The 26,148-nt window shown below is 34.2% G+C and overlaps 4 protein-coding genes across 10 annotated transcripts; 1 reads left to right on the top strand and 3 right to left on the bottom strand.

Annotated features, from left to right (window-relative positions):
- Positions 1-182: 182 nt before the first annotated feature.
- LOC140808786 (oxygen-evolving enhancer protein 2, chloroplastic-like) lies at positions 183-1,879 on the bottom strand. Its single transcript, XM_073166047.1, has 4 exons — positions 1,481-1,879; positions 991-1,223; positions 755-805; positions 183-634 (listed from the first exon to the last, which is right to left on the bottom strand). The coding sequence occupies exons 1-4, from the start codon at positions 1,743-1,745 to the stop codon at positions 374-376; spliced, it is 810 nt and encodes a 269-aa protein (XP_073022148.1). The 5' UTR covers positions 1,746-1,879; the 3' UTR covers positions 183-373.
- Positions 1,880-4,265: 2,386 nt separating this feature from the next.
- Positions 4,266-9,480, top strand: LOC140808785 (uncharacterized). Of its 4 annotated transcripts, XR_012113012.1 has the most exons (8): positions 4,267-4,824; positions 5,423-5,570; positions 6,027-6,218; positions 6,979-7,107; positions 7,578-7,747; positions 8,148-8,278; positions 9,041-9,201; positions 9,293-9,480. XR_012113012.1 is itself a non-coding variant. In XM_073166046.1 (7 exons), exons 1-7 carry the CDS (start codon positions 4,557-4,559, stop codon positions 9,054-9,056), a joined length of 1,098 nt encoding a protein of 365 aa, XP_073022147.1. In that variant the 5' UTR covers positions 4,266-4,556; the 3' UTR covers positions 9,057-9,480. The 4 variants fall into 4 exon arrangements, 2 of the variants coding, with proteins under 2 accessions (XP_073022147.1, XP_073022146.1); XR_012113013.1 differs by having other exon boundaries at positions 4,266-4,824; positions 7,578-7,796; positions 9,041-9,480; XM_073166046.1 differs by having other exon boundaries at positions 4,266-4,824; positions 8,997-9,480.
- Positions 9,481-9,713: 233 nt separating this feature from the next.
- Positions 9,714-15,044, bottom strand: LOC140808784 (polyamine oxidase 2-like). 4 transcript variants are annotated; one of them, XM_073166042.1, is made up of 10 exons: positions 14,510-15,044; positions 12,744-12,838; positions 12,581-12,669; positions 12,391-12,504; positions 11,821-12,075; positions 11,627-11,729; positions 11,227-11,324; positions 10,670-11,099; positions 9,906-10,229; positions 9,714-9,865 (listed from the first exon to the last, which is right to left on the bottom strand). In XM_073166042.1, exons 1-9 carry the CDS (start codon positions 14,550-14,552, stop codon positions 9,921-9,923), a joined length of 1,536 nt encoding a protein of 511 aa, XP_073022143.1. In that variant the 5' UTR covers positions 14,553-15,044; the 3' UTR covers positions 9,714-9,865; positions 9,906-9,920. The 4 variants fall into 4 exon arrangements, with proteins under 4 accessions (XP_073022143.1, XP_073022145.1, XP_073022144.1 ...); XM_073166044.1 differs by having other exon boundaries at positions 9,714-10,229; positions 11,821-11,906; positions 12,021-12,075; positions 14,510-15,040; XM_073166043.1 differs by having other exon boundaries at positions 9,714-10,229; positions 11,821-11,906; positions 11,988-12,075; positions 14,510-15,039.
- Positions 15,045-16,862: 1,818 nt separating this feature from the next.
- LOC140808782 (protein PAT1 homolog 1-like) lies at positions 16,863-22,439 on the bottom strand. The gene is made up of 5 exons (XM_073166039.1): positions 22,204-22,439; positions 21,816-21,982; positions 21,231-21,287; positions 20,697-20,778; positions 16,863-19,231 (listed from the first exon to the last, which is right to left on the bottom strand). The coding sequence occupies exons 1-5, from the start codon at positions 22,265-22,267 to the stop codon at positions 17,184-17,186; spliced, it is 2,418 nt and encodes an 805-aa protein (XP_073022140.1). The 5' UTR covers positions 22,268-22,439; the 3' UTR covers positions 16,863-17,183.
- Positions 22,440-26,148: the final 3,709 nt, after the last annotated feature.

A 26,148-nucleotide genomic window follows, 5' to 3' on the forward strand; every position in this document is an offset into this window, starting at 1 on the left:
ATGAAAATTTTAGTCGAGTAGGAGGCATTTATCTCTGTTTGCCTTCAGCTTACAGCATTTGACACTGATCCTCGTTTGCTTTCGGCTCGATCTATTTCGGGCTTTATGATAAAGTTACCATCGAATACCATATTTATTGATTTTCGGTTGGCAGGTACTGGTGAGTCGTTGAATTCAGTATATCGAAGGTAAAATAATGAGAGAGTTATGGTTTAGCTATTTAAAAGAGAGATTCTTTTTGTGCAGGAACAGAACTTGGACCTTAATCCTTAGGCATAATTCAACAGCTTTGGGCTGAAACAAAGAGAACCAACCATAGGGGGGGGTCTGAGCTTAAAATACATACAAAACACTCATGTCTCAATCTTTCCATTTAAGCAAGACAGAAAGAGTTTACTGCATTCTCAACGTATTTCCTGGCACCTTTGAACCATCTCTTGTCTCCTGCCTGTGACTTGCAAATGTACAACTTCCCATTTGACACCGTGGCCGATATCAGCTGGTGTTTGCCCCCCTCATCTCCATCTGCTGTTCGTGTCAAAATCGATAAAAAGTAGAACTGCTTTCCACCAATCACTGGGGTTGAAGCCTCCAACAAATTTGCAGTTGCCACTGCTCCCGAATCAAATCCTCCCTGAAAAATGACAGTGAAAATTGTTCAAAATCAGAAAGCACATCACCAAATGTTGAGGACACGCGCTGAATAAATTGCCATTGCAGATGTAAATCTATCTGTGTAAACCAAGGGATTTACCTCTGAGTCGGTTTGACCAAAGTATACTTGTTTTCCAAGAAGAAAGTTTACCTGAAAAATTAGCAGATACACTAGTACATAAGCTTCAGCTTATCGTCTAAATCATGGTTTTAACTTAACTGAGCACCCATTCATAGATGAGCAGAATGAGCTTTGCTTTTGCATAAGAAGCTAGGAAAGCATTAGAAAAATATATTTATTTATTTAAAAAAATGTGGGGGGAGATGGGAAATTACTGAAGATAGAAAGCTTTCCGGGGGTCCATAGTCAGTGATGGACTTCTTGTCAGTAGGGGTGACAATAACAGAAACATTGGTCGTGGAATCAAAGTTGTCCTCGTATCTCAGAATTTGTCCTGGAAACTCTACTTCTTTGCTAGGATTCCACTTTGAGGGGATGGATAATTTGAACCCATCCCCCTGGTAAGTCGTAAATTCTGTGTTGGTCTTTGGTTTTCCAAAGATATTGGCTGCTCATAGCAAACACCACAAGTCATTATTTATCCAAATCAAAACAAATAAAATATATCTTTATTTACTGATTCCAAAAAAAAAAAAATGAATCTTGATCTGCTGTGATTCCCAATGTGGGAGGTAGGTGCTTGTATAATACATGTTTTGCATTAAAACTTCCCTTGAGATAGTATGCATATTTTAGAGGCGATATAACTTTCTAGCAACCTTAACAAGACAATGGTTGACACGAGCATATGAAAGTAGCATCTACCAGATTCTCCATAAGCAGCATCCGCAGGTGAAACCTTGGACCCCACAGCAGCAGCACCAACCAACACAGTGAGAGCCAATCTACGCGACACTGCGGTCGCCTCCTCGGTTGCGCTGCCACCGTCTTCTTGAGCGGCTGACTGTTTCTGGGCGGAACGACACACCACCTGGCCGGCTTTCGCCGCAGAGCTGCGCTGGGGAGAAGCTCTTGCAGCTGGAGAAGACAGTGCCGCAAGATTGTTCAAGAAACATGCAGTTGAGGCCATTTCTTGGAATATATTTACCACTCTGTCACAATATTCCTATTTATTTTACAACTTTTATCTATTTCTTGATTGTCTGATGCAGATGAATGTGGTGGAAAGAGGAGAGTGGAGTAGTAGAGTTAATGTGACTGAGATATCATGCGAGGGAAAATGCGTGGTGGTGGTGTTTGGAGGATTGGATTTATGATAAGGTTATATTATTCAAGATTGGTGCCATGTCATAAGGGAAGTGCCCACAAAATATTAATTATCCATTATTTTTTTAGATAAATTGTTTTTATTATTTGAATTATATATTGTGAAAAAGTGTTAAATTTATTAACATAAAATATACTGATCCATTTTTATTATCATACATTTTGTTTAGTTTGTTTGTCATCGGAAAAAAGTTGTATTTAAATAAACATATCTGTTACATATAATATTTTATGTATTTTTTGGCTCCCAGTTAACTTACCATTAGTTACCAAAATTTTGAATTTATAATGGGTATCATCTAAATGCAAATGAATAAAACATATGATATAAATATTGACAAAAACTTGTGTAAGACACCTCACATGTCGTATTTTGTGAGACGGATCTCTTATTTAGATCATCTATGAAAAAATATTACTTTTTATGCTAAGAGTATTACTTTTTATTATTAATATCGGTAGGATTGACTCGTCTCACAGATAAAAATTCGTGAGATCATCTCACAAGAGACCTACTCATAAATATTTGTACATATATTAAATTTTGTCTTTGAACAGTACAAACCAAATGATAAGGGCTGTAAATTTCATTATCATAAAATATATATAATTTTTACAGTAACACTATTTGAATACACGTGGGCATAACATATACATATATCTTTTATAAAATATTTTATAAAAGTTAGATTAAACAATGATCAAATAAAAAAATCAAAAACTTCTGTGAGACGGTTTCACGGGTCGTATTTTGTGAGACGGGTCTCTTGTTTGGGTCATCAATGAAAAAATATTACTTGTTATTGTGAATATCGGTAAGATTGACTCATCTCACAGATAAAGATCCGTGAGACCGTCTCACAAGAGACCACTCAATAAAAAAAATCCTCACATATCTCTTCTCAGATTTGTTTGCATTGTTGATTTTTATTCTACAGTAAACATATACTTAATATGGTATCAAATGAGTAGGATATTCTTTAAAATAAATACATATTTTACCAATTAAATCAGTTTACAGAATATTTTTACATCGTCTTTGATTTGTATTTTTATTACCGACTGTAATTTTTTATAAAACGGCGTTCGATGTTACAATTTATATCAGATCCAAGGTCATGAGTTCATTATCGTTAATTATAAAGTGTGCAATTATCATGAAAAATATTGTTGGGTATATTAATTGTCTTTACTGATAAAGTAATTGAAACATGACGTTATGACTGCTCTATGATTTTAAAAAATCGGTTACATTGTTACCATAAGTTATGATTTTTAGTTAAATAGCATGCATTCGATCTTGTAAAATGATTTCTAAGTTATTTATTTATTATTATTTGCATGAAATTTGAAGTGAAGTTAGGTGTTCTCGTCTCTTGAACTTAAAATTATGCGTTTTTGTTATTTATTTTACTAATATTAAATTCATAAATTTATTCTTACTTTTTAAATCTTCATATATTTTAACCATCAAGATACTGTAATGGCTAGTATATGAATATTTGACTTTGAATGACATTTAAAATGTAAAATTTTCATTCAAACAAACGATTCTTAAAATTTGTTTTGAAAAAACAAAACATTTGTGTGTTTGGTTGAGTGGATTAAATAAGGATAGATTAATATTCAAATACTTATCGTTTAAATTTTAAGTTGTTTTAATAATCATTTTGACCCGGTTTAAGATCCAATTTTATGGATAACTATTTGATTAATAAAATTGGATCTTAAACCGGGTCAAAATGATTATTAAAACATCTTAAAATTTTAACGATAAATATTTGACTATTAATCTATCCTTATTTAATCCACTAAACCAAACACTCTCTTATTGTTTCCGTGTTAGTGTTTCACTTCATGTTTGACTCGAGATATAGGATAAACCAAAGTTACACATGATTTTTAATTGTAGTGAGAAAAATAATTTTGGTCAATTATTTTAAAAAAGTGATCCTTACATGTATATTTGAAAATACTCAAATACATTTAGAGAATCATATAAAAAAAATAAAGTTTGACCAAGATTATTAGCTAAATTTCCCTTCTTTATGTGTATCTTTCACATTATTACGGTTAGATTATATCTATTACTATTTATTAATAATCTCTATAATTGAGGGAATTTTTTTATGATATATTTTTGGCAAAAACTTGTGTGAGACGGTCTCATATTTGTGAAACAGATCTCTTATTTAGGTCATCAAAAAAATTATTATTTTATTTTTTATTAATTTTTATAATTACAATATGAACTCAGTTTAATTATAATCATTTCAACTAGTTTATTTCTATCTTCTCAACGGTGCCTTGGAGTATGTGACGTAGTGACCGACCGCACAATAATTTCATTCATTGATTCAACAAGCCGATGGCTGGAAATTTCGTTGAATCAACATGCAGTTCACAAATCAAAAATCTCAATTTTCAATTCAATTCCACTGTCGTCCACTTCATACGGTTAAACCTCAAGCGTTTGTCCCGTTATTGCCGGCCAAATACTATATTTCTCAAGCCCAATAATTTAATCCCACCAATCATCCTCCTCCAAACAATCCACTTCACTCTGTTAACAGTTGCAAGTTCTTGCCAGTTTTGAGTTCATTTTTACGACCAAATGAAGCGGTATAGGAACAGGGAAATCTGGGATTTCGAGCATGAATTGGTGGTCGCCGCACACGGCAATAATGGGCTGAACGGTGGTGGTGATGTGTGCTTGAATGGTGGCGTCGATGGCCTGAAAGTGATCCTGGGTATTGATGGTGGGACCACTTCTACTGTGTGTGTATGCATGTCTGTGTTACCATTTGTGCCGCCGCTGCCCGACTCTCTGCCCATCCTTGCTCGGGCAGTGGCTGGCTGCTCCAATCACAACAGTGTTGGAGGTATATTTGTATATCTTCACGTATGCATATTTACGTATTCTGTACTTCATTAGTTTTCTTCGTTTGGTTTTTGTTTGCTGTGTTGTGGTTGGAAAAATCTGTGCTCAAATTTTTTTTTTTTTATTTTGCATGGTGCCTTGGTGGAATAATATCGTTGGGTAATAAAAAAAATATCTTGGTTGTGTGGATTAAATCCTAGCAAAAGCAGCTGGGATATAGATAAATACAATGTATTTTTTTAAGTGGGTTGGTGTGGTTTTTGAGCGTTGGTCAAGATTTTTCTTATAATTTTGGTTAGGAGAAGATGACTATATGAGGATTTGCCAAACAATAAAATTCTTGTAGCTGTAGACTAGTTATTTTCTTTTCAAATAGATGTTGAGTGCTGAAGTGTGGAAAAATGAATTGATATGTTACAATTTGCATTGAGGTCCTGGAGTTAGTGACTTGATATTGTAACTGTGAAATATCACCCGAATTGAATGCGTTAATTCACTGTGAAATATCACCCGAAGAAAAGATACTATGACTGGTTCGTCAACCTCATCTTATGACAGTGAATTTGAATGATGTTTTGATTCTTGTCCTTTTATAACAGAAACTGCTGCTAGAGACACTTTGGAGTATGTTATGGCAGAAGCTCTCTCAAAGTCAGCTTCAACACGTTCTGTTGTTCAGGCTGTTTGTCTTTCGGTATCTGGTGTTAATCATCCAACAGATCAGCATCGAATACTCAGTTGGCTCAGGTTTACTTGACGAAGAATTTGTTTTGCCTTGCCATTCTTATACATTTGCATACATTATTATTCAGTGTAGAATAACTTTAATTCAGCATTCTTAGAAGGCCTTGCCCACCTCCATCTCCTAAGTGTTCTGGTCTCCACTATATGAATGTCTGAATTTCATCATAAGATGAGGATAGTTTTGCAACATGACATGATTGACACCATCTGGTTTCTCTGCCTCATCTTAGTATAGGGATTTGTTGGCAGTTGGCACAACTTAAATACTATGAATTTTACATTTCGATTCCAGGAATATTTGTGAGATGATTGATCTTTGAGTATTTCAAATTTGATTAACTTGATCTTATCAAATCTAAATTAACTGACACACCTTTTTAACCCTTAATTAATTCCATGTCATTATTAACCACTACCTTTTCTGACTCTTTCAGTTCTCATTTTTCGTTGTTTTCTCAGAGAAATATTTCCCAGCCATGTCAGATTATTTGTTCAGAATGATGCTGTGGCAGCTCTGGCTTGTGGGACTATGGGAAAGCTTCACGGATGTGTTCTCATAGCTGGTACAGGTACCATTGCCTATGGATTTACAGAAGATGGGAGAGAAGCTCGGGCTGCTGGTGCTGGACCAATTTTAGGTGACTGGGGAAGGTAGAGGTTTTATAGTACTTGTACATGCATACTATCTTTGTGGAGATGCATTAACCTCTATATACATGTACACATGCCAAAACTTATGCCTCTTTATATTATTGGAAGAATGGTGCTGTCATCATTCTAAATTTTGCATTCGAAAGCAAAAATGTCATTCTTGCTCTGGTTTTACATGTTTTTGGGTGGATATCTAATTAAATATAGTTTCATTTTTTTCTTTTCTTCAAAAGATAACTGTAGGGTTAATGAAGTCTCAGAGGTATTAATGGTTAAGATGATGCTATCAAAATATCCTGAATCTTGTATATAACAGTTTTAAAACACCTCGCTCATTGCGACTCTTCAGATGTTTTATCATCATTGTCAGAAAGATTTTTTTGAAGTCAGTCTATCATATGTGAGTATTTTACTTTTATCTGTCTTACTGATAGAGTGGTTATCTCTACCATCCAATTGTGCCTTCAGGCTTCATCATTAAATATCACTTGGTAACAATTCAATTACTACAACTTCCTCCACCTAATACTGAGGAAATCATTCGTAAACTGAAAGATGCCATTCATGAGCTTATATGACCTAGGGCAGTTACATTTTACTGAGGAATAGTCAAGATGTTAACATTTGTACTGAACTCCCTGAAGAAAATTATATTTTATTTTCCCAGTGCATCTTTCCAACTAGTCTACTTATTTTTCACAACTACTTTTTAAAGTTTTTCCGGTCAAAATTTTGTTTTTCTGCTTATGTTGAATTGCAGTGGGTATGGTATAGCTGCACAGGCATTGACAGCTGTTATAAGGGCTCACGATGGTCGAGGCCCAGAAACAACACTGACGGACTGTATCTTGCATGAGCTCAGTCTTTCTTCTCCGGATGAGCTAATCGGGTGTGTTACTGATGCATAGATCAGCACTGAAAAAATTTCATTGTGCTAGTGTTAGTTCCATTTGAATATGATGATTGTAGCTGATTGTCAGGCACTTTGCTGATGAATTTGATCTTACAGAGTATACTAATATTCATACCTGTATCATCCCTGTCATCAAAGTTTATTACATTCATGTGACACTATCAAATAGATGCTATTTATTTTTTCAAAGGAAATGTGTCTATTTGTATGGGCTGACTGCTATAGATTTGATGTTTTTATTCAAGACAATTTTTGGGCTTTGTGTGGTATACCTCTTGATCCAGTCAGTTATATGGCAGTGCATGTCAGTTGGCTCTAGGTAAAGCTAGAACCTGCACGTATAGTTTCAAAAAATAAAATAAATTCTTGTGCAATGTGACGTGAAGTAAGACGAAGCATTTGAATGACAATGCTGGGAAATAAGAATCACTTAAATTTGATTTTAGGTGGACCTATGTAGATCCATCTTGGGCAAGGATAGCTGCTCTTGTTCCAGTTGTGGTTTCTTGTGCAGATGCTGGCGATTCAGTGGCCAACAAGATTTTACATGATGCTGTTAAAGAGTTGGCTTCAAGTGTGAAAGCTGTCATTGAGAGATTGCAGCTATGTGGTGAAGGTGTGGCATGCCATGCCCTGGGCCCAGAGCTTAAAAATTATGATGTCATGTGATCTCTACTTTGCCTCTCTTGCATTTCCAATCAACTTTTAACCTCTAGGACTCTGTCACTTCAAATTTCCACTGGTTAGAAAGTGACAATGTCACCAAAATTTTATGTTTGAAATCCAAGAAATCTTTGAGCTGCTACATTTTCTATCAGAATGTCTGCATGCTACTTATGGTTCTAATTGGACTCAAATTTTCCCCTACGTGAAATCATCTATGAATAGGATAGATTGGTTTTGCACTCAATGACGATTGGTTATCTTGATTATCTATCATTTGCTGTGCTGGCTGTATAAAGTTAAGCCTAACCACAAATTCCATTCACTGTTAATCCTACTAAATTTTTGTTCAGATCAAATGGATAATTTTCCTCTCGTAATGGTTGGAGGTGTTCTCGAAGCCAATAAGAGGTGGGACATTGGTAGCGAAGTTATTAATTGCATCTCCAAGGACTTCCCTGGGGCTCTTCCTATTCGTCCAAAGGTGACTATGTCTTGCTTCCATTCTTCACGCCACTTACATTAGATTTTCTGACATCTCATCATGTAAAATCTTTTTATTTCATCTCCATATTTTCGTACAAAGCTCTTATAGATTCCATATGAAATTCCGAGTTTAATTCATACTTGAGAGCCTCATTGAAATTAACAACCACAAGATTGTGGATCCATGGATTAAGTAATCTTATTGCGCAGGTAGCAGAATTTTTTTTATCTTAGCAGGATATGAAGAACAGGATTTAACGCCATGCCTGACGTTATAGAAACCATAAGAAACTTCCATTTTATTTTAATCGGACAGTTGCCTTACGAAATTAGGTAACCAAGTGGACTAGAAACTACAACTCTTCATAGCAAAATGATCGTAATCAAAAAATTCCAGATAACTCTTCTGAAGATTGGTATAGTCATTCATGCAATAACTTAATCTTTGTGCTAATAAAGATAAGAAGTGTTGAGAAATCAATTTTTATGTTATGTCATATCTTGACAAGAAGATCAAGTCATTCAAATTTCTCGCTGCCTCGTAGTGAAATCTTTGATGGGAATATTATCATTCAATACTTAGGGTTCTCTTGTTCTCCGTAACACCCCCTTCTTCTTGGCGGCCCGCGTCTCATGAATCAAAGTCAATGTTTTTCAAATTCATTGAAATATCAGAGATTAGAAAAATCCCAATTTGTACATATGATCTTTTTCAGATGTTGATCGCTGTTCTTTATTGTGTTCTTCCGTGGAAAAATAGGTTGAGCCCGCTGTAGGTGCTGCTTTGCTTGCTTGGAACTCTTTAATGAGACAATCTCACACCTTGGGAAGGTGACTGCACATATATTATCAAGGACACCATTATTTGTACAGTGAACAAGGTGAAATCACAAAAGAAAGCAATCTTTTGTTTGTGAAATTGTTGTCATCCTGTGAACACTGTTTCGCGCTATATGTATTCATCAGATGAAAGGGATTTCTAGTCCAAATATAAGATCAGAGTCACGAACAGATTTTTGGTGTTGGATTTGTGTCATTAACAGAGTTGCTTGAAAGTTGTCATTATCCTGAGCTTCGGGTAAGGTCATTCCTCTCAAACGCTTAGAAGTATGTCTTTGTCAAAAATGTGGGGATTTAAGCTTCGTCGACCTACACTTGATGTTTGGAGGACAGGGCATTCATTATCTATAGCTCAAATCGTAAACTCTACCATTACCTTCAGTTAATAGATTTTATATTTACAAATATTGTTCATGGTAGTTCTCATAACACAAGAATTTTAAAATTTATCCATCCACCCACATGTAGCTGTGAATGATGTAAATTCTACAACTTTATTTTTTTATGATGCAATACGCGTTTCTAACATCAAAGAGAACCTCAAACACAAATAACAACAATTTAGTTATTGTAAAACATAATAGTAGCTCCACTATTTTACATCGAAAAACCTCCACTCGAAGCTTCATTTTCTCACATCAACGAAGACATCAAACACAAAGACAAGAACCAATGCTTTGATCATTCGTTCTGGAAACTTTTGTATTTCCACAATCTCACAAAGCAATCAGACATGTCTAATGCGCTAGCAAACTCTCCGATGTCAGAAATTTTTGATAACTTACTCCACTCTCTTGAGTTTACATACGAGAAATCAACAGCGGTACGGAAACCGGAACCTCCTCACACATGACTGGCTGGAAAAGATCCAACTCCCCGTACCGTTCCAGGACACGCATTCTGCAATTCTCAGCTGCCATTAATCCAGTGTAGTACGCACCGTGGACAGCCCCTGTGTAATCCATACTCGTAGCTTCTCCAGCGAAAAATAGGTTATCGACCGGGGTTCTTAGCTTCTCAAACAGATCATGGGGTGTACCTACTATATCATAGCTGTAGGAGCCCAATGAGTTCTCGTCTGAGCCCCAACGAGAAACGAGATACTGTATCTGCATGATTCATAGAGAGAATTAAGTGTGATAAGACCCTCTGGTTTCACAGAAATAAATAAAGTAGTGCAGCTTTGTGAATTCTGTTAAATAATTACTAGACAGATACATTTAAATAAAGAAACACAACATGCTCTTCTACGACGAGAATGACAAAATTTTGCAGTAGCCGGGAAGAAAAATTTAAATTATAGCATTTAACTATGTGTAAGGCAAAATTATAGCATTTAACTATGTGTAAGGCACAGTTCAAACAATTGTCTGTCTTTTAGAGGTAGAGCTAGGTAGAAATTGTTGGAGCAGTTCCTAAAATTCTGTTAGATGCTAGTTTTCTCCCTTAATAAACTCGTGCCCCTTTTTCAATTATTCACACGCACAGGAAGTTAAGATAGAAAAGATAAAATGAAAGCCTGAATACAGAAATAGAAATACAATAATACCGGTGGAGAAGCATTTGGAAGGATTCTTTTGAGTTGCATAAAAGCAAAATTAGCAGCAGCCTCATCAGACATTTTCTCAAGGTCCCGTGCCAGTTGTCCTGCAGGCATGTAAGCAAGGACAGAATGCTCTGTGGCCTTGTGCAGATTAAGAAAATAACTGCATCCATATGATGTATCTGCAACAACCCCCAGGAACTCAACATTTGGCCAAAAGACGGTTTCAAAGTGCATGACTATTTTATTCTCGAGCCCAACTCCAAGGCCATTGATAGCCTCTTCCTTCCATGCGGGCAATCTCGGCTCAAACTTGATGCAATTTGATTTAAGGACACCAAGAGGAACAGTGACAACTGCAGCATCCGCTACAAAGGTACTCCCATCTTCAACAGTTACTTTCACTCCATTATGATGCCTAAAAATCTCTGTCACTCTTGAATAAAACAAAAACCAAAAGGCCAAGCTTAGAAGTAAATGGGGTAGAGAAGATATCCCCAGCTTAGAAGTAAATGGGGTAGAGAAGATATCCCCAGCTTAGAAGTAAATGGGATATACCCTACCGGAGGCTTAAACGGATGTCGAGGCCTTTGGCAAGTGTATTGATAACAGGAAGATATCCCCGCACCATAAGCCCATGTCCACCGGGTAGCAACTGTTCCTGTAAAACCCAAAAGTTACAAAAGGTATTAACCACCCAGGCCAACAAGCAATGTTCAGGCTCATTCTCTTAATTTCCAAGGGATTTTAGGAAACATCTCTACTGGCTCAAGTCGGCTCCTTGCTAGATTTAGGGAGCCATACATTCTAGATTTGGTGAGTCTCAAATGTTTTTGTGAAAGAATGGTCATGCCGTCATGTAAGAAGACATTCACAAGAATTAGTATCATATTATTTGAAATGATCTTGACAATGATAGAAAGAAAAGAGAAAAAAAGGAAAAAACAATCATGATGAAATGACCTGATCCCAATTTTTGAGTGATATGGTATCAGCATCTGCAGCAAACCACCCTTCCATTCTGCATATGTACCACTGCAGCACCTTTTGAGCAAGCCCCTCCAGTCTGAATGCATTTTTTTTGGTTGAGCTTTGTAATGCATTATAAAGGCATAAATAAAACAACAATTATGTTTATACATCATAAACGGTAAAACCTTAAATCTGGTCTCCGCTCCAAAACAATGGAGATGGCACGTTGCATAGACATGTCCTCACTATGATCCTGTCTTATTACATCCGTCTGCAAATGGTCAGCAAAAAAACTGTTATAAAACAGAGATGATGCAGCAAGCAACCAGAGAAAATGGTTAGTAAAACATGCCTCATTCAGTATGCTCTCAAATGTTTTGCCAACCTTTGATACTAGTTCTTGAGAAACTTTTTTCCCTTCCATATCAAACAAGGCATAACTGAAAACAGAAATCATATATTAGCCACCAAACATAACTGTGCGGTGATGCAAGAACGAATTTTCAAATGTATGTTGGCAAACAAATTAGGAAAGATAATTACATGAAAACTATGACGGAATAAATGAAAAAATTCTCAAAAGACTATTAGTAAAATTTATCAATGAGTCGCCTTAGTTATGATGTATATCTTATTTCTTTTGAAGTTCAGAAAACCACTACACGTACAAACTATACGAATTGGCAGAAAATTAATGGAACTTGTTCATCATCTTGAAGATGATCATATCACAAGTTGAGAGGCCAAAGAATAACCTTTCCAAATCATGGTCATACAAAACTGAGTTATCCTCGCTGGTGCGATAAAGGGGTAGTCCCAGTCTTCCTATAAGAGGGGCCAATGGGTTCTCATTACAAACACCATGCAACCTGAAACAAGGATGTTCAGGTGGAGATTAGAAGGTAATACTCTAGCAGAGACTCCACGTATACAGAACTGAATTACCAAGATGCGCCTAAATCAACTGGGAAACCAAGAGAATAGTCAGTTCGAACTCTACCGCCAATTCTATCCCGAGATTCCAGCACAATTACCTGGAAAACTCATACTTTTAAAACCACTATCAATAATCATGCAGCTAATACTAATATATATACCAAGTTTCTACCTGAAAAGATGCATCATGAAGAGCTCGTGCAGCTGCAATGCCAGAAAATCCAGCGCCAATGACAATGACAGATGGAGAGGCTGCATGCCTACTTCCTGAATAGCAAATAGTTAAACGAATAAAAAAATGGACTCTGATATAACCTCTGAAATATCTTAGAGGATTTATCTCCTCCCACTTATCGAGGTTGCATGGGTAGCAAAGTGTTCGATAAATAAGAACGGATTATTTATCACATGAAAAGTATTCTCCCATTTTCATTAATTGTTTGATTCTTGGAAACTATTAAGAACACCCAACCAAAAACTCGTCAGACAATAATTGAACAGTAGATTCAACTCCTATCAAATATGTTGTTACATATATTATAAATGTAATCTGGGCAGCCACAGACCATTTTGCCTCAAATCCTCAATTGAATTCAGCATGCCTAAATATTAAAGCAAGACAACGGGAGTTTACCACCAAGCTTGGCTGGTAGCTTCAGATAAACTAGTTTCTTAAAATAAAGAAGTAACCTGAAGGTGGGCAATATTATGTATCACTCAGGGAGTTTAGGGGAAATTATTCAGACCTCAAACTTGTCCAATTTCCTGATGACTTTTTTCACTTCACTGGACCTAACCGAACTTTCTGGTCCCCACCCCCTTTACACCCTTAAAAAATAATCACGACACCCAATGTGTAAATGCTGTCATCATCCATTCCACTACGATCTACCAGTGTTTAACCCCACTTCGCCACTGAGTTAAAACCCACCCACTAGCTCACTTAGACCTCACCTCCCACTACCATCTACACAGCTTAATATATAATACCCATGCACAATGATAGAGCATTGTGATTGTGACATGAAATATTTTTTGAATCAATCTGCTTGAATATGAAAATTCCTGGTAAGTGCCAAGAAGTAATATTATAAGGATTAGTTGCATATTCTTTGAAACATGCAAAAAAAGTGAAACTCCCACCTGTTATGGGAGAAAGAGAGGAACAAACATCATTTTAGATGATAAATAGCGAAACTTTCGCATCTAAACACTTATCGCGTCACATATAAAATACAGACATAGCATCCACAGGTGAAATCAACCTATCTTGGGTACTATCAATAGGATTACGAAAACAATACAACTCGATTATACCAAACCACAATAATAAAAATTTCGGGTTTCTACAAAGAAAAATAATAATTTTATCTCGAAGAAAATGATAAAGGTCAACTGAAGATATTATCATGTTGAAGCTATATGCCTATATCTATCCTCGCATTAAAAAAATTTAAAAAAGTAGGATCATATTAAATAATTCTGGGCAAACCCGGACAAAGGTGAAGGTTCAACAAGCGAGTCAAATGAAGATGCAGAGAAACCAGTTGTCCAAGTCAACATCGTACAAAGATTCGGCCGATAATTTTACATATAGCTAAATCATTATTCCAATTTTCCTTGACTCGATGTAAAACCAACGTGTAGGATGCAATATTTTCCACTTTATCGTTTTAAAAAAACAATCTTTTACCCAAAAAAATTATTTAATTGATCCATAGCCACAGGCCTGTGATGAAACACAGTGAACGAACCAACCGTTTGTCAGTTAATATTCGATTTATCGGATTGTTCAGGTTCGCCATTTATCCCTTTTACCCAAAGTTTAGAGCAAAAATTAAAACAAAAAAATCAAATACGAAAAAGTATAGAATAAAAACACAAACCAGGTACAGAAGGAAAATATTTTTTTAGAAAAAAAAAGATGCAAAAACACACCTGCTTGCAAATGGCGATTACTCTTGTTGCTCTGTGAATCCATATTTCCAATTAAACAACAAAAACTTCGTCGAAAAGTTTGCAGCAAACACAATCAAAATCAAGATCAATGGAAAAATCGTTCAATCTTAATCTCTGTCTCAACAGCAGCTTCGATAATCTCAACAGCAATATGAACAACAAGAAAGTGTTCGTTTTGGAGTAAGGAATAACGAACTGGTTGGAAATCGAAAAGATACCCAGTTTGACCAACCCACTCATGCGTCTTCCAAACTCCTCCTCGCTCGATCAACGCAAAAAAAAGAAAGAGAAAAAAGACTCAAGTTTAAATTAGGTAGCCCAAATCAATTTACGATCACAAAAACATTGAAGAATCAGAAGAAAATTCTGCTTAATAATGCGGAGATATTGTGCCAAGTTCGCATATAAGATAATTTATGGCCGAGGAAAGAGAAAAGTTGGGGGCAACGAAGAGTTTCTGCGGTAGTCCAAGTGAACGGGGTTTTACTTATAGATCATGCTGGCAAATACGTCACGGGTTTAGGTACGTACCCTATCTCCCAATATAAATATATATATATATATATATATACAACGATATTTTTTATATATAATTTGTGACTCATCTAATATTAAAATTTTAAATATTAGATGAATTTTAAATTTAATTCCTCCAACAAATTATTTAGTCAAGGTCTCTTGAAATGAGAAAATTTCCAAACCAAATATCGTGAAATATCGAAAATATATATTTCATATCATAAAAATTAAAAAAACGTATCTGGTTTTTTATCTTTTAAAAAAGTTGAAAGATTTAGTATTTTTACCGCAATTTTTTTGAATACGTACTCGTGTTATGACTGAGAAGCCAATTTTTTTTAACAATATTATGTTGAATATTTTTTTATTTCAAATTTATCAGAGAATATATAGTTAATTTAACGATTATCATAGTACACTTCATTTTAACTGAGTTTTTAAAATATTTTTGGTTGGCTAATAATTTATAACTTGAGTGGAAGATTTTGGAAACATATACTTTATGCAGTAATTTATGTGATGACATTATACGGTAATTATATAACTATTAACTACCAAGTATTGACGGACTCGTGTGTAAAGGAATAATAAATTATATATTTTCTAAAATATTATTTAGCATGTACTATGATCGATAAAAATATTTTTGTAAAACTTGTAATAATTATTTTATAATATCGAATTACATTATCTATTTAATCTCATTAATTTAAGAAGATTTTTAATTCGTAATTTATATGGAAAGTAATTAATTTTGCTAAATAAAAATTATCTAAGAGTCGCTAGCACGAACCGAACTATCGAATATCCAATAGTTAAAAAAGGACAACGACATTTAATGGGATAATGGAATGTCGTTAGACTACAAAGCATAGCACATCAAGAATACTATTTGGTCCTATATTTATCTTTTCACAGTTTTGATTTGATATTTGTAATTTTATTCATTTATAATAGCCATAATTGTTAATATGACAATATACATGTGGGCGCAACGTCACTTTGACATTTACACCACATTCGTGTCAAAAAATTGATGATACTTTAATCAAATATAAATATGAATAACAAAAAATGAAATTTGATAATATTAAAAAAAAACATATTACAAATACAAATTTACAAAATTCATTATTTTCCCTTCGTTTCTTAACAATATCCTTCTTATAAAAATATTTGAAGTTATTCAAACCCATTTAAATCTTTGTCCTATCTTATCGGCAACTACTTAGGTTGCGCTTCGTTTGATTGGAGGATAAAATTATGAAATAATTAAAAGATAAATGATAAAAAGAATGATTGAAGTAGAAATATAATATATAATAATAATATAATATTATGTTTGGTATGATTCTTAAGAATGAGATAATTAAGAATTTTTTGATAAATTAACAAAATTGACCATCCACTTTGTAAAATGAAATTTATTATTTTAAATTAACTCAATATCATCATTTCGATCGTTTTTTTTTCCGGATACAAAATCTTCGTTATGAAGTTCTCACTCTAGCTCCCAGTAAAGTTGATGTATTAAAGTAATCTAACTAATCGTATTTCTTGTTGGACTTTGATTTTAGTGCTATAAAAATTAGCTCTCATTTTTTATTGTACGTTTAATTAAAATTAAAAGACCACATTTTAAAAAAAAAAAACTTAAAATCCCTATGCCACCTAGTCCGAGTTTTAGAACAGTGCCACGTAGTAACATGTTAAGCTTAAAACAAAATTTTCTCGTTCGTTCCCTCCTAAAAGATGTACATAGATTTATCCTTCTAATATTCAAGGTTCTATCCCCAAGTTCACAAAAGAGCAATAAAACGAAGCCCTTCGTCATCACATTCAAAAGGGTATTGTCACCTAATTTGTCGACAGATTTTACATAATACACAATTATTATGCAAGGTATTATGTTCATTAAAATTAGCAGAACATAATCCTGACCCAGACACAGAAAAGTTGGGGTGCAACGAGGAAATTGACACTAAAACATAGCTAAAAGTAGAAATTTAGGCAATAAAGGCATAGCTAAAGAATGCATCATGCTTTGACAATAATAAAAGCACATAAAAGGATCTTACCTTCATATCAGCATCTACTATACACAGTTCCACTTGCAACTTTGCCAAAGGCACTGCTAACCTTTGACTGATTCGGGATTTATTTGGCTGCTACTTCCGCCATGAGTGCTAAATCCAGTAACAGGCATGGATCGCTGAGCAAAATTCAGTAACAGTTTCTTCTGATTCTCGTCAGTGTGTGGGAGACTAGCACGTAAAAGTTCAACAGGCATCTCCTTGTTTATAGCATTTGCAGCTTCTGAATCAATTACCAGCGTGTGTGGAGGATTTTGAGAGATTAATGATTGCACGATGCCGTCATATTTATTCACACAGTACTTTGTCAGTAGACCGAAGAAGGCATCAAATGAAGCCTGCCATAGGGTAGGATTCGGTATACTGAAGTTGCTGGTCGAATGAGGATCTCTTAACAACTGAGTCGCTCTTTCAAGAACACACTTCAAGATGACTGAAGCACCATCACCAGCAGGGCTGCCTACTGGACGAAGAGGTGGCTGTTCCAAGGAACAAACAACGGCAGCAAGACAAGCACTGATTGAATTAAGATCCATACCATTAACACAAGTAGAGACTGTCTCAGCAAGTTTGTTGACGGTAATAACAGCTTCCGAATCAGAGGGAAATTTCCCAAACAGAAATCTTAAATGGCGGAAAACGGCCATGCAAACTATTCGAGCAAGCTCACTTCCTGGTAAAAGAAGTAGAAGAAACCTGGAGATAAGTTTTCGGCCTTTGGATAGAGAAACCAAACGAAGAAACACGGTATCGTCCTTGGGAGACAACCCAACAGAATTGCCACCTCTTCCAAGTGGGTCAACCAGCTGAAGAGAGGCTGCTAAGCCTTCTAGCAGAGTGTGGCGCTTTCGCCTGAGCTGATTTCCACCATCATGGGGTTGAGAAAACTGTAAGATCCTGTCAATATCATCCACATCCAAAAGAAGACATAGGCCATCCTCGATTGTCACCCTTGCTGCAAGCATTGTTTCCTGTTCCAAAGGCTTTTCAGATAATTTCTGATCCGCACTTACATCACCACAAGCAACGGGAGGAGGGTCAACTTCAAGAAGCGGACGAGGCCGGCGAACTGAAGAAAAGCATACCCGTCCAAGAACATCCACATGGAGATGTGGTTGTGACTCGGAATTGTTACGAGACCGGGAAGATTGCTCCTTCGGGTGAGATGGGCAGAATCGGTATTTCGACCTTGTTTCAGAAGATTTCTTAGCAATACTAGCTTGGTGGTAATAATCATCCACGTACAGATCATTACCATGGGTTGCAGCAAGCTGCAATTTAAGAATGCTCTCTATTTCTTCGGCAGCCATGTGCTTTGATCTGAAATGTGGAATGTTACTGTCACTTTTTTGACTACTAGCATCATATCCTTGATCAGAGAATCGCACTGTGTGCCTACCTTTTTGTGCTAGCTTAGATTTTAACTCCCTCTTATCAATAAAATCAGATTTACTAAAGGGTGATGGTGAAGGAAAGGTGTTAAATAATCGAGATTGCGTAGCTGAAAATTGGGCCAATGATGGTTGAAATGAAAACCGTAATCTCTGCTGCTGTGGAGACATCATCTGAGATGGTAATAGTCCATTTTGATACTGAAGCTGTAAAACATTATTTAAGAGGATCAAATTATCCCCATGAAGAAGACCAGCATGGCTACTCCAGTGGTTTTGCAGATGTGCATTACATGATATATTTGGTGAGGCTAGGAGGGACATGTTTGAAATATTATTATGGAACCCTCTTGGCATACCCCCAAGAGAGAGAGAACGGTTTCCACCAGATAAAGATGACAAATTCAGGTGATGGGAACTACTTGACAGAGCTTGTTGAGATACTGGTGGAGGGAAGGAAGTGAAAGATGACTCAGGTACTAAAATAGGCTCGCTATTATAGTGTTGCAGCTGCTGAGGCTGCTGCTCAGGGTAGGACGATGCTCTGTATAATGGTTTTGGTTCCAGATGATATATTGAAGAGAGACGAGGATGCGAGGACCATCTCTTATTCTCCTCATAACATTCCGAGTCAGACATATGACTGTCAAGCCAATCAGGAAAATCAGTCTCTCGTGCCCATTCCGTAGCTGATGAACCTGAAGTATAATGGCATTAATAAGCGAGCACTAAAGGGTACAAGAATAATAATATAAGGACAATTTCAAGAAATCAATCTGAAAATTTCTTAATTTGAAAGTTCTAAGTTTATATTTTCTAAACCTCAAACACACACAAACACAAACACTCTCACAAAAAAAATTATATGGTGCTACCATTAACAACGTGGCTAGATAGTGATTAAAGGATATAAAATGAGAATAAACTGAAAAATAATATAAATAAACAATATTTAGGACAGAAGACCACGGAGCGGGAAAACCTTAAAGTTAGACGCCAGATAAATTTTCCAAACAGACATCTAAAAACATTTAGGAAAACCCACTTTTGCTCAAACACCCTTCTTCTATCTCCAAGCTTCAGATTAGGATGATCTGCCTACGTATTTGCAAAACTAGTGAGCAACTGCACTCGGGAGATAGGTGTTTAGGATTAGTTTAAACAACTGGGCTTCAATCATTTCCTATTAGATCAATAATGTGATCCAACTCACTTCATCCTTGCTGGATTAAGTTATGCAATAATGGACAAAATTAGATTAATAGAAAATTTATTTTAGTATTTCCAGAACTATACTACTTCAATTTGTAACAGCAGATAGTTACTTGCATCACATATATAACAAAAGAAAACTTCGCCAATGCTTTACAATATAATTAAGGGTTATCCATGTCACTATCATATTTTTTTGGCAAAATTTGAGAAGTCAAAACATTCATCCCAACAATCATAGTTCTCCAAGGTTCCTCACCCCACCTATTATCTCAAACCCATTCTGCCACCACCATTATGGAAAAAATATTTCCAGGGTGTTCAAAACTAAAGCTGTAAAAATTATATATTTTTAGAAGGATAAGGATCCATATTGGAATTTGATGGGTAACTGCTCCAAATACTGTTGAACTTGAAATCTACCAAACATGACAGCTTCAAAGTAATATTTACCCTCCATATATTTACATGATTTGAAACAAAAGTGGAATCGATGTGCAGCACAGGTCATAGCTATAAACAATTATAATAACAGGATGTTCACAAAAGCACTTGTTTTTGCAGAAGGTTATATGAACAAAATACCGTTCAAACTAAAATATTATGTTCAAAAAATGTTAATCAATTTCATACTCTCGTAATGTATCAAATCAAGACACGATTTCAAAAACTCAAAAAATCTCTTTCTAATTTTTTGTGTTGGATCGAGCTTGAGGCCAACTAAACACCACTGTAATTTCCAAATTTCACTCCAGCATGTGATGTTGTGGTAAGAATCTGGCCCGATATTTAGGACAAATAAGAATTTTCAACTCCTAACAAGATATGGGTATGAACAATTGACCATAGAATACTTAAAATACAGCAAATAAGTTGAAATAAAAATGGCAAGTAATCTACAGTAAAGAAAATGTCAAGTAATCTACAGTAAAGAAATAGACAAGAACTAACTCTCCCTTGAAAATGATCCAGATCCAGATCCCCGATCACCAATAACTCCAGGGTGTCTTGGTCCAGAAACAACTTTGTTCAGCTGTGAAAATATAACTGAGGCAAATGAAAAAACAGAACAAGCAATAATATGCATAGACAAAACAATTAAAAAGGAAGTTTCTTCAATTTTCAGTTTCACTAAAGGTACTTTTCAATGACAATTTTTATCAGTAGAGTGATTTCGATAATCCATGGTTTTCTTTCGATTTTGCTTACCCAAAAGTATACCTCTTTGACTTTGACAATGCCTGATGCATTTACTGTCTAGTCAAATTCAACCAGACACGAGTTTCTCAATCATCCTGTTCTATGGTTATTTTCATTTCTTTAGTCACACTCATGGTTCTCAACATTCGAAAAAGATACAAAGTTACAAATTTACGTGCATGCACAAAACAAAACAGAGAGAGAAGATCCAATACACACATACACTTCTCCTGCAATTTCAGTTTCTTATTTGGCTTGACAAATTTTGGTTATAAGGCAACTAACCTTGGCAAATGTAGTAGCCAAATCATCCATATCAGTTAATGATCCAAATCCTGATCCCTGGGAAATGTAAATAAAGTTCAATCAGTAAACAATCACTCAGCGCAAACAACTGCCACAACAAACACTATCACAAATATTAGCGCAAAATATAGCATCCATGCACAAAAATGCAACACATCAGGATGATGAAAAGTGTATTAAGAGTCGAGAACGCAAGGTCATTATTGTATAGATTGTGAAATGTACGTGAGATCAATCAATACCAAGGATCAAATGAATGGCTTACACTGCCTATAATTCTAGCAGCAAGGAGAAAGCCTGGGATAGTCAGTTAAATAATAAATTCTGCATCTGCAGTATGTGTGATGATAGAAACATGAAGTGATCAGTCGCAAGCTATCGACTTAGTGTAGCATGTGCAAAATCAAGACGCACATAGTATAGAATATAGATGATTGCATACATATTTAGAGTTTCTGAACACGGAATTCTTCACATGAACCGAACACCAAGAATGAAATCCAAATCTATGAATGGCTAAAATCCTTAAGTCCATACAAATAATATGCATCTATTTTCATTCACCTCGTCTTTATCAAAAAGATGATACTCGTGCAACTCCACATGACCACCAAATCCACCTCCAATCACTGGAACACCAACTTCTTCATCTTCCAAACCCCCTATTTCCACATCACCGACTACATCGTTTCCAAAAAAGGCATACTGAGACGCATCAAACAGCGCGCTATCTGCACCAATTAAAAACAAATCCATAATCAGCAAACTGGCGGAGTAAATCCAGCAAGCTTAAAACCAATTATCTTCAAACCAAAACCAAACATATGCATACAAATTAAATAGTCCTAAAAGGGCACTTCTTTTAAAAAACAAATCACATGGATATGGATAAAGAGAAAAAGAGGATCGTTGTAGATAAGGAAAAAACAAGCTGGGAAGCTTTAGCACAAACCAGAAATGGAGCTGCTTGAAGGGTCGTAGAAGTCAGTAGAATCTTTTTCACCAGTTCTCTCCATAATCAATAAATCAACAAGAAAAGCTAAAACCGAACATTGCAACCAAATCCCTCCTCCTTTCCTTCCAATCCGCAACTGGGATTCTGGAATAATCTAGGGTTTAGAAGTAGCTAACATGGTGAGTGGTCGCCTGTAGCAGTGAGAGGGGGAATATGTTGCTTTGTATGTGCGAATATTAATATTTATATTATCATGAATTTGATGCTCGTTTCCACGAAAATGAATATTATAAATTATTATTATTATTACATATATATATAAAATTAAAATAATATTTTTATTTTACAAAAATTGAACTAAACAATTGATTAAACAAATGTAAAATATGATCTTATGGTCGTATTTTGTGAGACGAATCTCTTATTTAGTTTATCCATGAAAAAGTATTAATTTTTATGTTAAAAGTATTACTTTTTATTGTGAATATCGGTAAAGTGATCGTCTCACAAATAAAATTCGTGAGATAGTCTCACAAGAGACTTACTATTAAACAGATAAAGAGTATTTTATATACAAATGACAATTTGAATTCATATATTTTGTAAATATGGCCTCTAAAGAAGACAAATAAAGTGAAAAAAAAAAAACGAAACTTTAGTAAGCTTCATTGTCAGCCTTCTACAATTAAAATTATCGAATGGATTTTAAATTTCTTAAAATACATTATTTAGTGTCTTTTTTATAAAAATAAATAAAAAGTAAAATAAATTTGACGTCACCCTGATCTGAAAAGGAGTTAATAATCCATAATGGTCAACACCTAATATTTTAAATTATTCAGAAAATTATTGGACATTGAATGTCACGTACGGCAAAAAAAAAAATTGCGTGGGCTTCCATCTATCCATCAATTTATTTGATCCGTCATTTTAAATCAACCAATTTATTAATTAAAACTACTGGGAAATTTAATGTGTATGGCCATATTTGTTGCGACACGTAATTCTTTTTTGTTATATATAAATATAATGAACTCATAAATTTAATAAAAAATAAATCTTGAAAGGTGGGATTTTACCCCTATACCTCAAGGGCCCAATGTGTGTATAATATAATAGAATATAATGACAAATTTTTAATTGACGATCTCACGGATCATATTTTTTGAGACGGATCTCTTATTTGGATTATCAATGAAAAAGTATTATTTTTTATACTAAAAATATTACTTTTTATTCTAAATATCGGTAGGGTTGACCCATCTCACAGATAAAGATTCGTGAGACCGTCTCACAAGAAACCTACTCTAATATAATATAGTTGGATTTGATATATATAACAGAAAATGTTACATAATTTAAAAATTAACATTTGACACAATTTGATTTTACATTTTTAAAAATAGTTTGGCTCGACTATCGGTAAGCAGTATATATCATATAATTGTTACTAATTTTCTCAAAACAATAGTAAAATTTACACAAATATGCTAAATAAATTTAAAAAATATGTACATTAAATCATATTTGAGTTAAATAAGAAGTTTTTTGGGGTTAGAGTCCCACTTGTGTGGGTTTATGTAGAAATAGGTTTTTCCACCAATATCGTATCAAAATAATAATAACTTTATTGAATAATATACTATATAGTATATACTACTTATGTTTTGTGTACTTAGTTAAAATATTATGTTATGATATATTAGGTATAATATATATGTTGATACATCAAATTCTTAGGAATGATTTTTTTAAAAATTAAAACTAAAATTTATCAGTTGTTTGTAATAAAAAATAGTAGAGAGGCAGCCGTCTACGAAGTATTTTATTTTTTACATAAATATGTAATTTTTTTTTGTTATCTTCATATTTCTCCAATAATTATTCTATATTGAATTCAAACTACAAATCAATGATATCTTCATTATTTTATATGTTATAAATTGATTTAAAAATTATATCGAACAATTTTTTATTTTTTAATTATATATATTAAATTAGACTAACTGTCTAAATAATTTTTTTTTAAAAAAAAATCAAGACGGTAAACAACTCAGTAAAGTGCTTATACGTGGAGCCCACCCTAATAAAATCCCCCTGCCTAGACCCTAAGTCATCCTGATTGATATGAAATTCTCCAATCATATTCGGATTGGAGTCCAAGTGAGACATATGATTCTTCCTTTTATACAAGTAACATATTTTCTGTTCAGAGCATTTTTCCAACATGTTTTGTTTCACGACACGTTTTGTTTCTTGGCAGAATTTGGATGTTTTATTCATTTATTTTTTTAAAAAAAAATAGATTGATCGTCGGTGTAAATTATGTTGTTTGTTATTAGAATCTAGGGAAAGAGTTATTGTTTTCCCCGTAGCTTGAACATGTGGCATCTTCAATAGCGAGCAGATGATTGTGTCATTAGGATAAGACATCATTTAAAAAAAACAAAAATAACAGAGCAATGTGTGCCAGAATTTGAGAAACAATCGCCAAATTTTGCGATGTTTTTCTTAAATTTGTCGTTAATTCTAATTTACCGAAAATTATCGTGATTTTCTGAAACTTAACGATGATTTTATAATAACCGTCACGGTATGAAAAATTTGTTTTCTAATAGGGAGGGAAAATAATATTCTTATATAACTAGAAGATTTAATTGTTTATTTTCGTCGCAAATTCAAATTTTAAATTTTTAGATTTAATTTTGCTACGGATTTCTTGAAATGTCGTTATTTAGCGACGAGTTTTCAAAATCCATAGCTGAGAGCGATTTTATTTGTAAAACTATCGCAATTCGTATATCAAAACCTTTTTCCCCTCATTTTCAGCGATTTTCACTAATTTTGATATATATGGACGAGTTTTTTACTTTATTTTTCAAATTTCATGCATTTTGATTATACTTTCTAACATGTGTTTTTTCTTATTATTGCGTAGCTGGTGGCCGGTTTTCAGTTTTAGCCGACGCTTGGTCAATTTTACATATATATTGTGTGTTGTCTATATATATATATATATATATATATATATATATATATATATATATATATATATATATAATATTGAGTGAGTCTTATGTAAGACCGTCTCACGGGTCATAATCCGTGAGACGGGTCAACCCTACCCATATTCACAATAAAAAGTAATACTCTTAGCATAAAAAGTAATACTTTTTCATGGGTGACCCAAATAAGAGATCCGTCTCACGAATATGACCCGTGAGACCGTCTCACACAAGTTTTTGCCAATAATATTATATTATATTTAATTTATTTCTTATATATTATTTATAGAATTATGTGCATATTTTTGAATTATTTCTATTAAAATATAAATTAATTATTTTAAATTATTCATAAAAAACTATAAATTAATTATTTTAAATTATTTATAAAAAAAACTATTTATTTTGACGGCAAAATTTATTAAACCGTCGCGACAATTTTAATTCAAATCATTACCAAACCGACCATAGTTACCTTCAACCGGTTTGGCAATAGTTTGTTTCAGAATATCGTCAATATTTCTACCATAAACACCATCACGTACGATTTTATAAAAATTATTATACACAAAATCATCGCTAAAATCCGTTGTTTCATTGTGGTGTGAGACATAAATATTACTATTTTTCGCTCATCAAGTTGACTGAATTGCAGGAACATGAGGGAAAAAAACACGATTAAGTATTTTAAAACAGAGAAGTTTTTATGTACGACATTATTTTAGACCAACAAAAAACTATACTTATAAATAAAATATAATCGAGATAAAAATCGTAGTTCTTTCCTTGAAACATAATATGATGCATAGGTTCACAGAGAATATTTTCAAAGTATGTATTAATTGCATCACATATTCGAAACTCAGTGAACCAACACGTTTCAATGGCAATTTTTATAGTTTTTTTTTTGTGTGTTTAGATTAGACACAAACATTCA

Source organism: Primulina eburnea, chromosome 13 (assembly GCF_022965805.1).
Source record: "Primulina eburnea isolate SZY01 chromosome 13, ASM2296580v1, whole genome shotgun sequence".
In the NCBI taxonomy this organism is placed as follows: domain Eukaryota; kingdom Viridiplantae; phylum Streptophyta; class Magnoliopsida; order Lamiales; family Gesneriaceae; genus Primulina; species Primulina eburnea.

What these genes read in the sequence shown, in the direction of transcription:
- LOC140808786 (XM_073166047.1), bottom strand. Translation starts at nt 1,745, where the DNA reads ATGGCCTCAACTGCATGTTTCTTGAACAATCTTGCGGCACTGTCTTCT. An exon ending in TGCTGCTTATGGAGAATCTG is followed by an intron (nt 1,224 to 1,480) that starts GTAGATGCTACT and finishes TGCTATGAGCAG; the next exon opens with CCAATATCTTTGGAAAACCA. An exon ending in CGGAAAGCTTTCTATCTTCA is followed by an intron (nt 806 to 990) that starts GTAATTTCCCAT and finishes CTAATTTTTCAG; the next exon opens with GTAAACTTTCTTCTTGGAAA.
- LOC140808785 (XM_073166045.1), top strand. Translation starts at nt 4,557, where the DNA reads ATGAAGCGGTATAGGAACAGGGAAATCTGGGATTTCGAGCATGAATTG. An exon ending in CGAATACTCAGTTGGCTCAG is followed by an intron (nt 5,571 to 6,026) that starts GTTTACTTGACG and finishes TTGTTTTCTCAG; the next exon opens with AGAAATATTTCCCAGCCATG. An exon ending in ATTGCAGCTATGTGGTGAAG is followed by an intron (nt 7,748 to 8,147) that starts GTGTGGCATGCC and finishes ATTTTTGTTCAG; the next exon opens with ATCAAATGGATAATTTTCCT.
- LOC140808784 (XM_073166042.1), bottom strand. Translation starts at nt 14,552, where the DNA reads ATGGATTCACAGAGCAACAAGAGTAATCGCCATTTGCAAGCAG. An exon ending in GACATCCGTTTAAGCCTCCG is followed by an intron (nt 11,100 to 11,226) that starts GTAGGGTATATC and finishes GTTTTATTCAAG; the next exon opens with AGTGACAGAGATTTTTAGGC. An exon ending in TTCCAAATGCTTCTCCACCG is followed by an intron (nt 10,230 to 10,669) that starts GTATTATTGTAT and finishes TGAATCATGCAG; the next exon opens with ATACAGTATCTCGTTTCTCG.
- LOC140808782 (XM_073166039.1), bottom strand. Translation starts at nt 22,267, where the DNA reads ATGGAGAGAACTGGTGAAAAAGATTCTACTGACTTCTACGACCCTTCA. An exon ending in ATCTTTTTGATAAAGACGAG is followed by an intron (nt 21,288 to 21,815) that starts GTGAATGAAAAT and finishes TACATTTCCCAG; the next exon opens with GGATCAGGATTTGGATCATT. An exon ending in TGGCTACTACATTTGCCAAG is followed by an intron (nt 20,779 to 21,230) that starts GTTAGTTGCCTT and finishes ATATTTTCACAG; the next exon opens with CTGAACAAAGTTGTTTCTGG.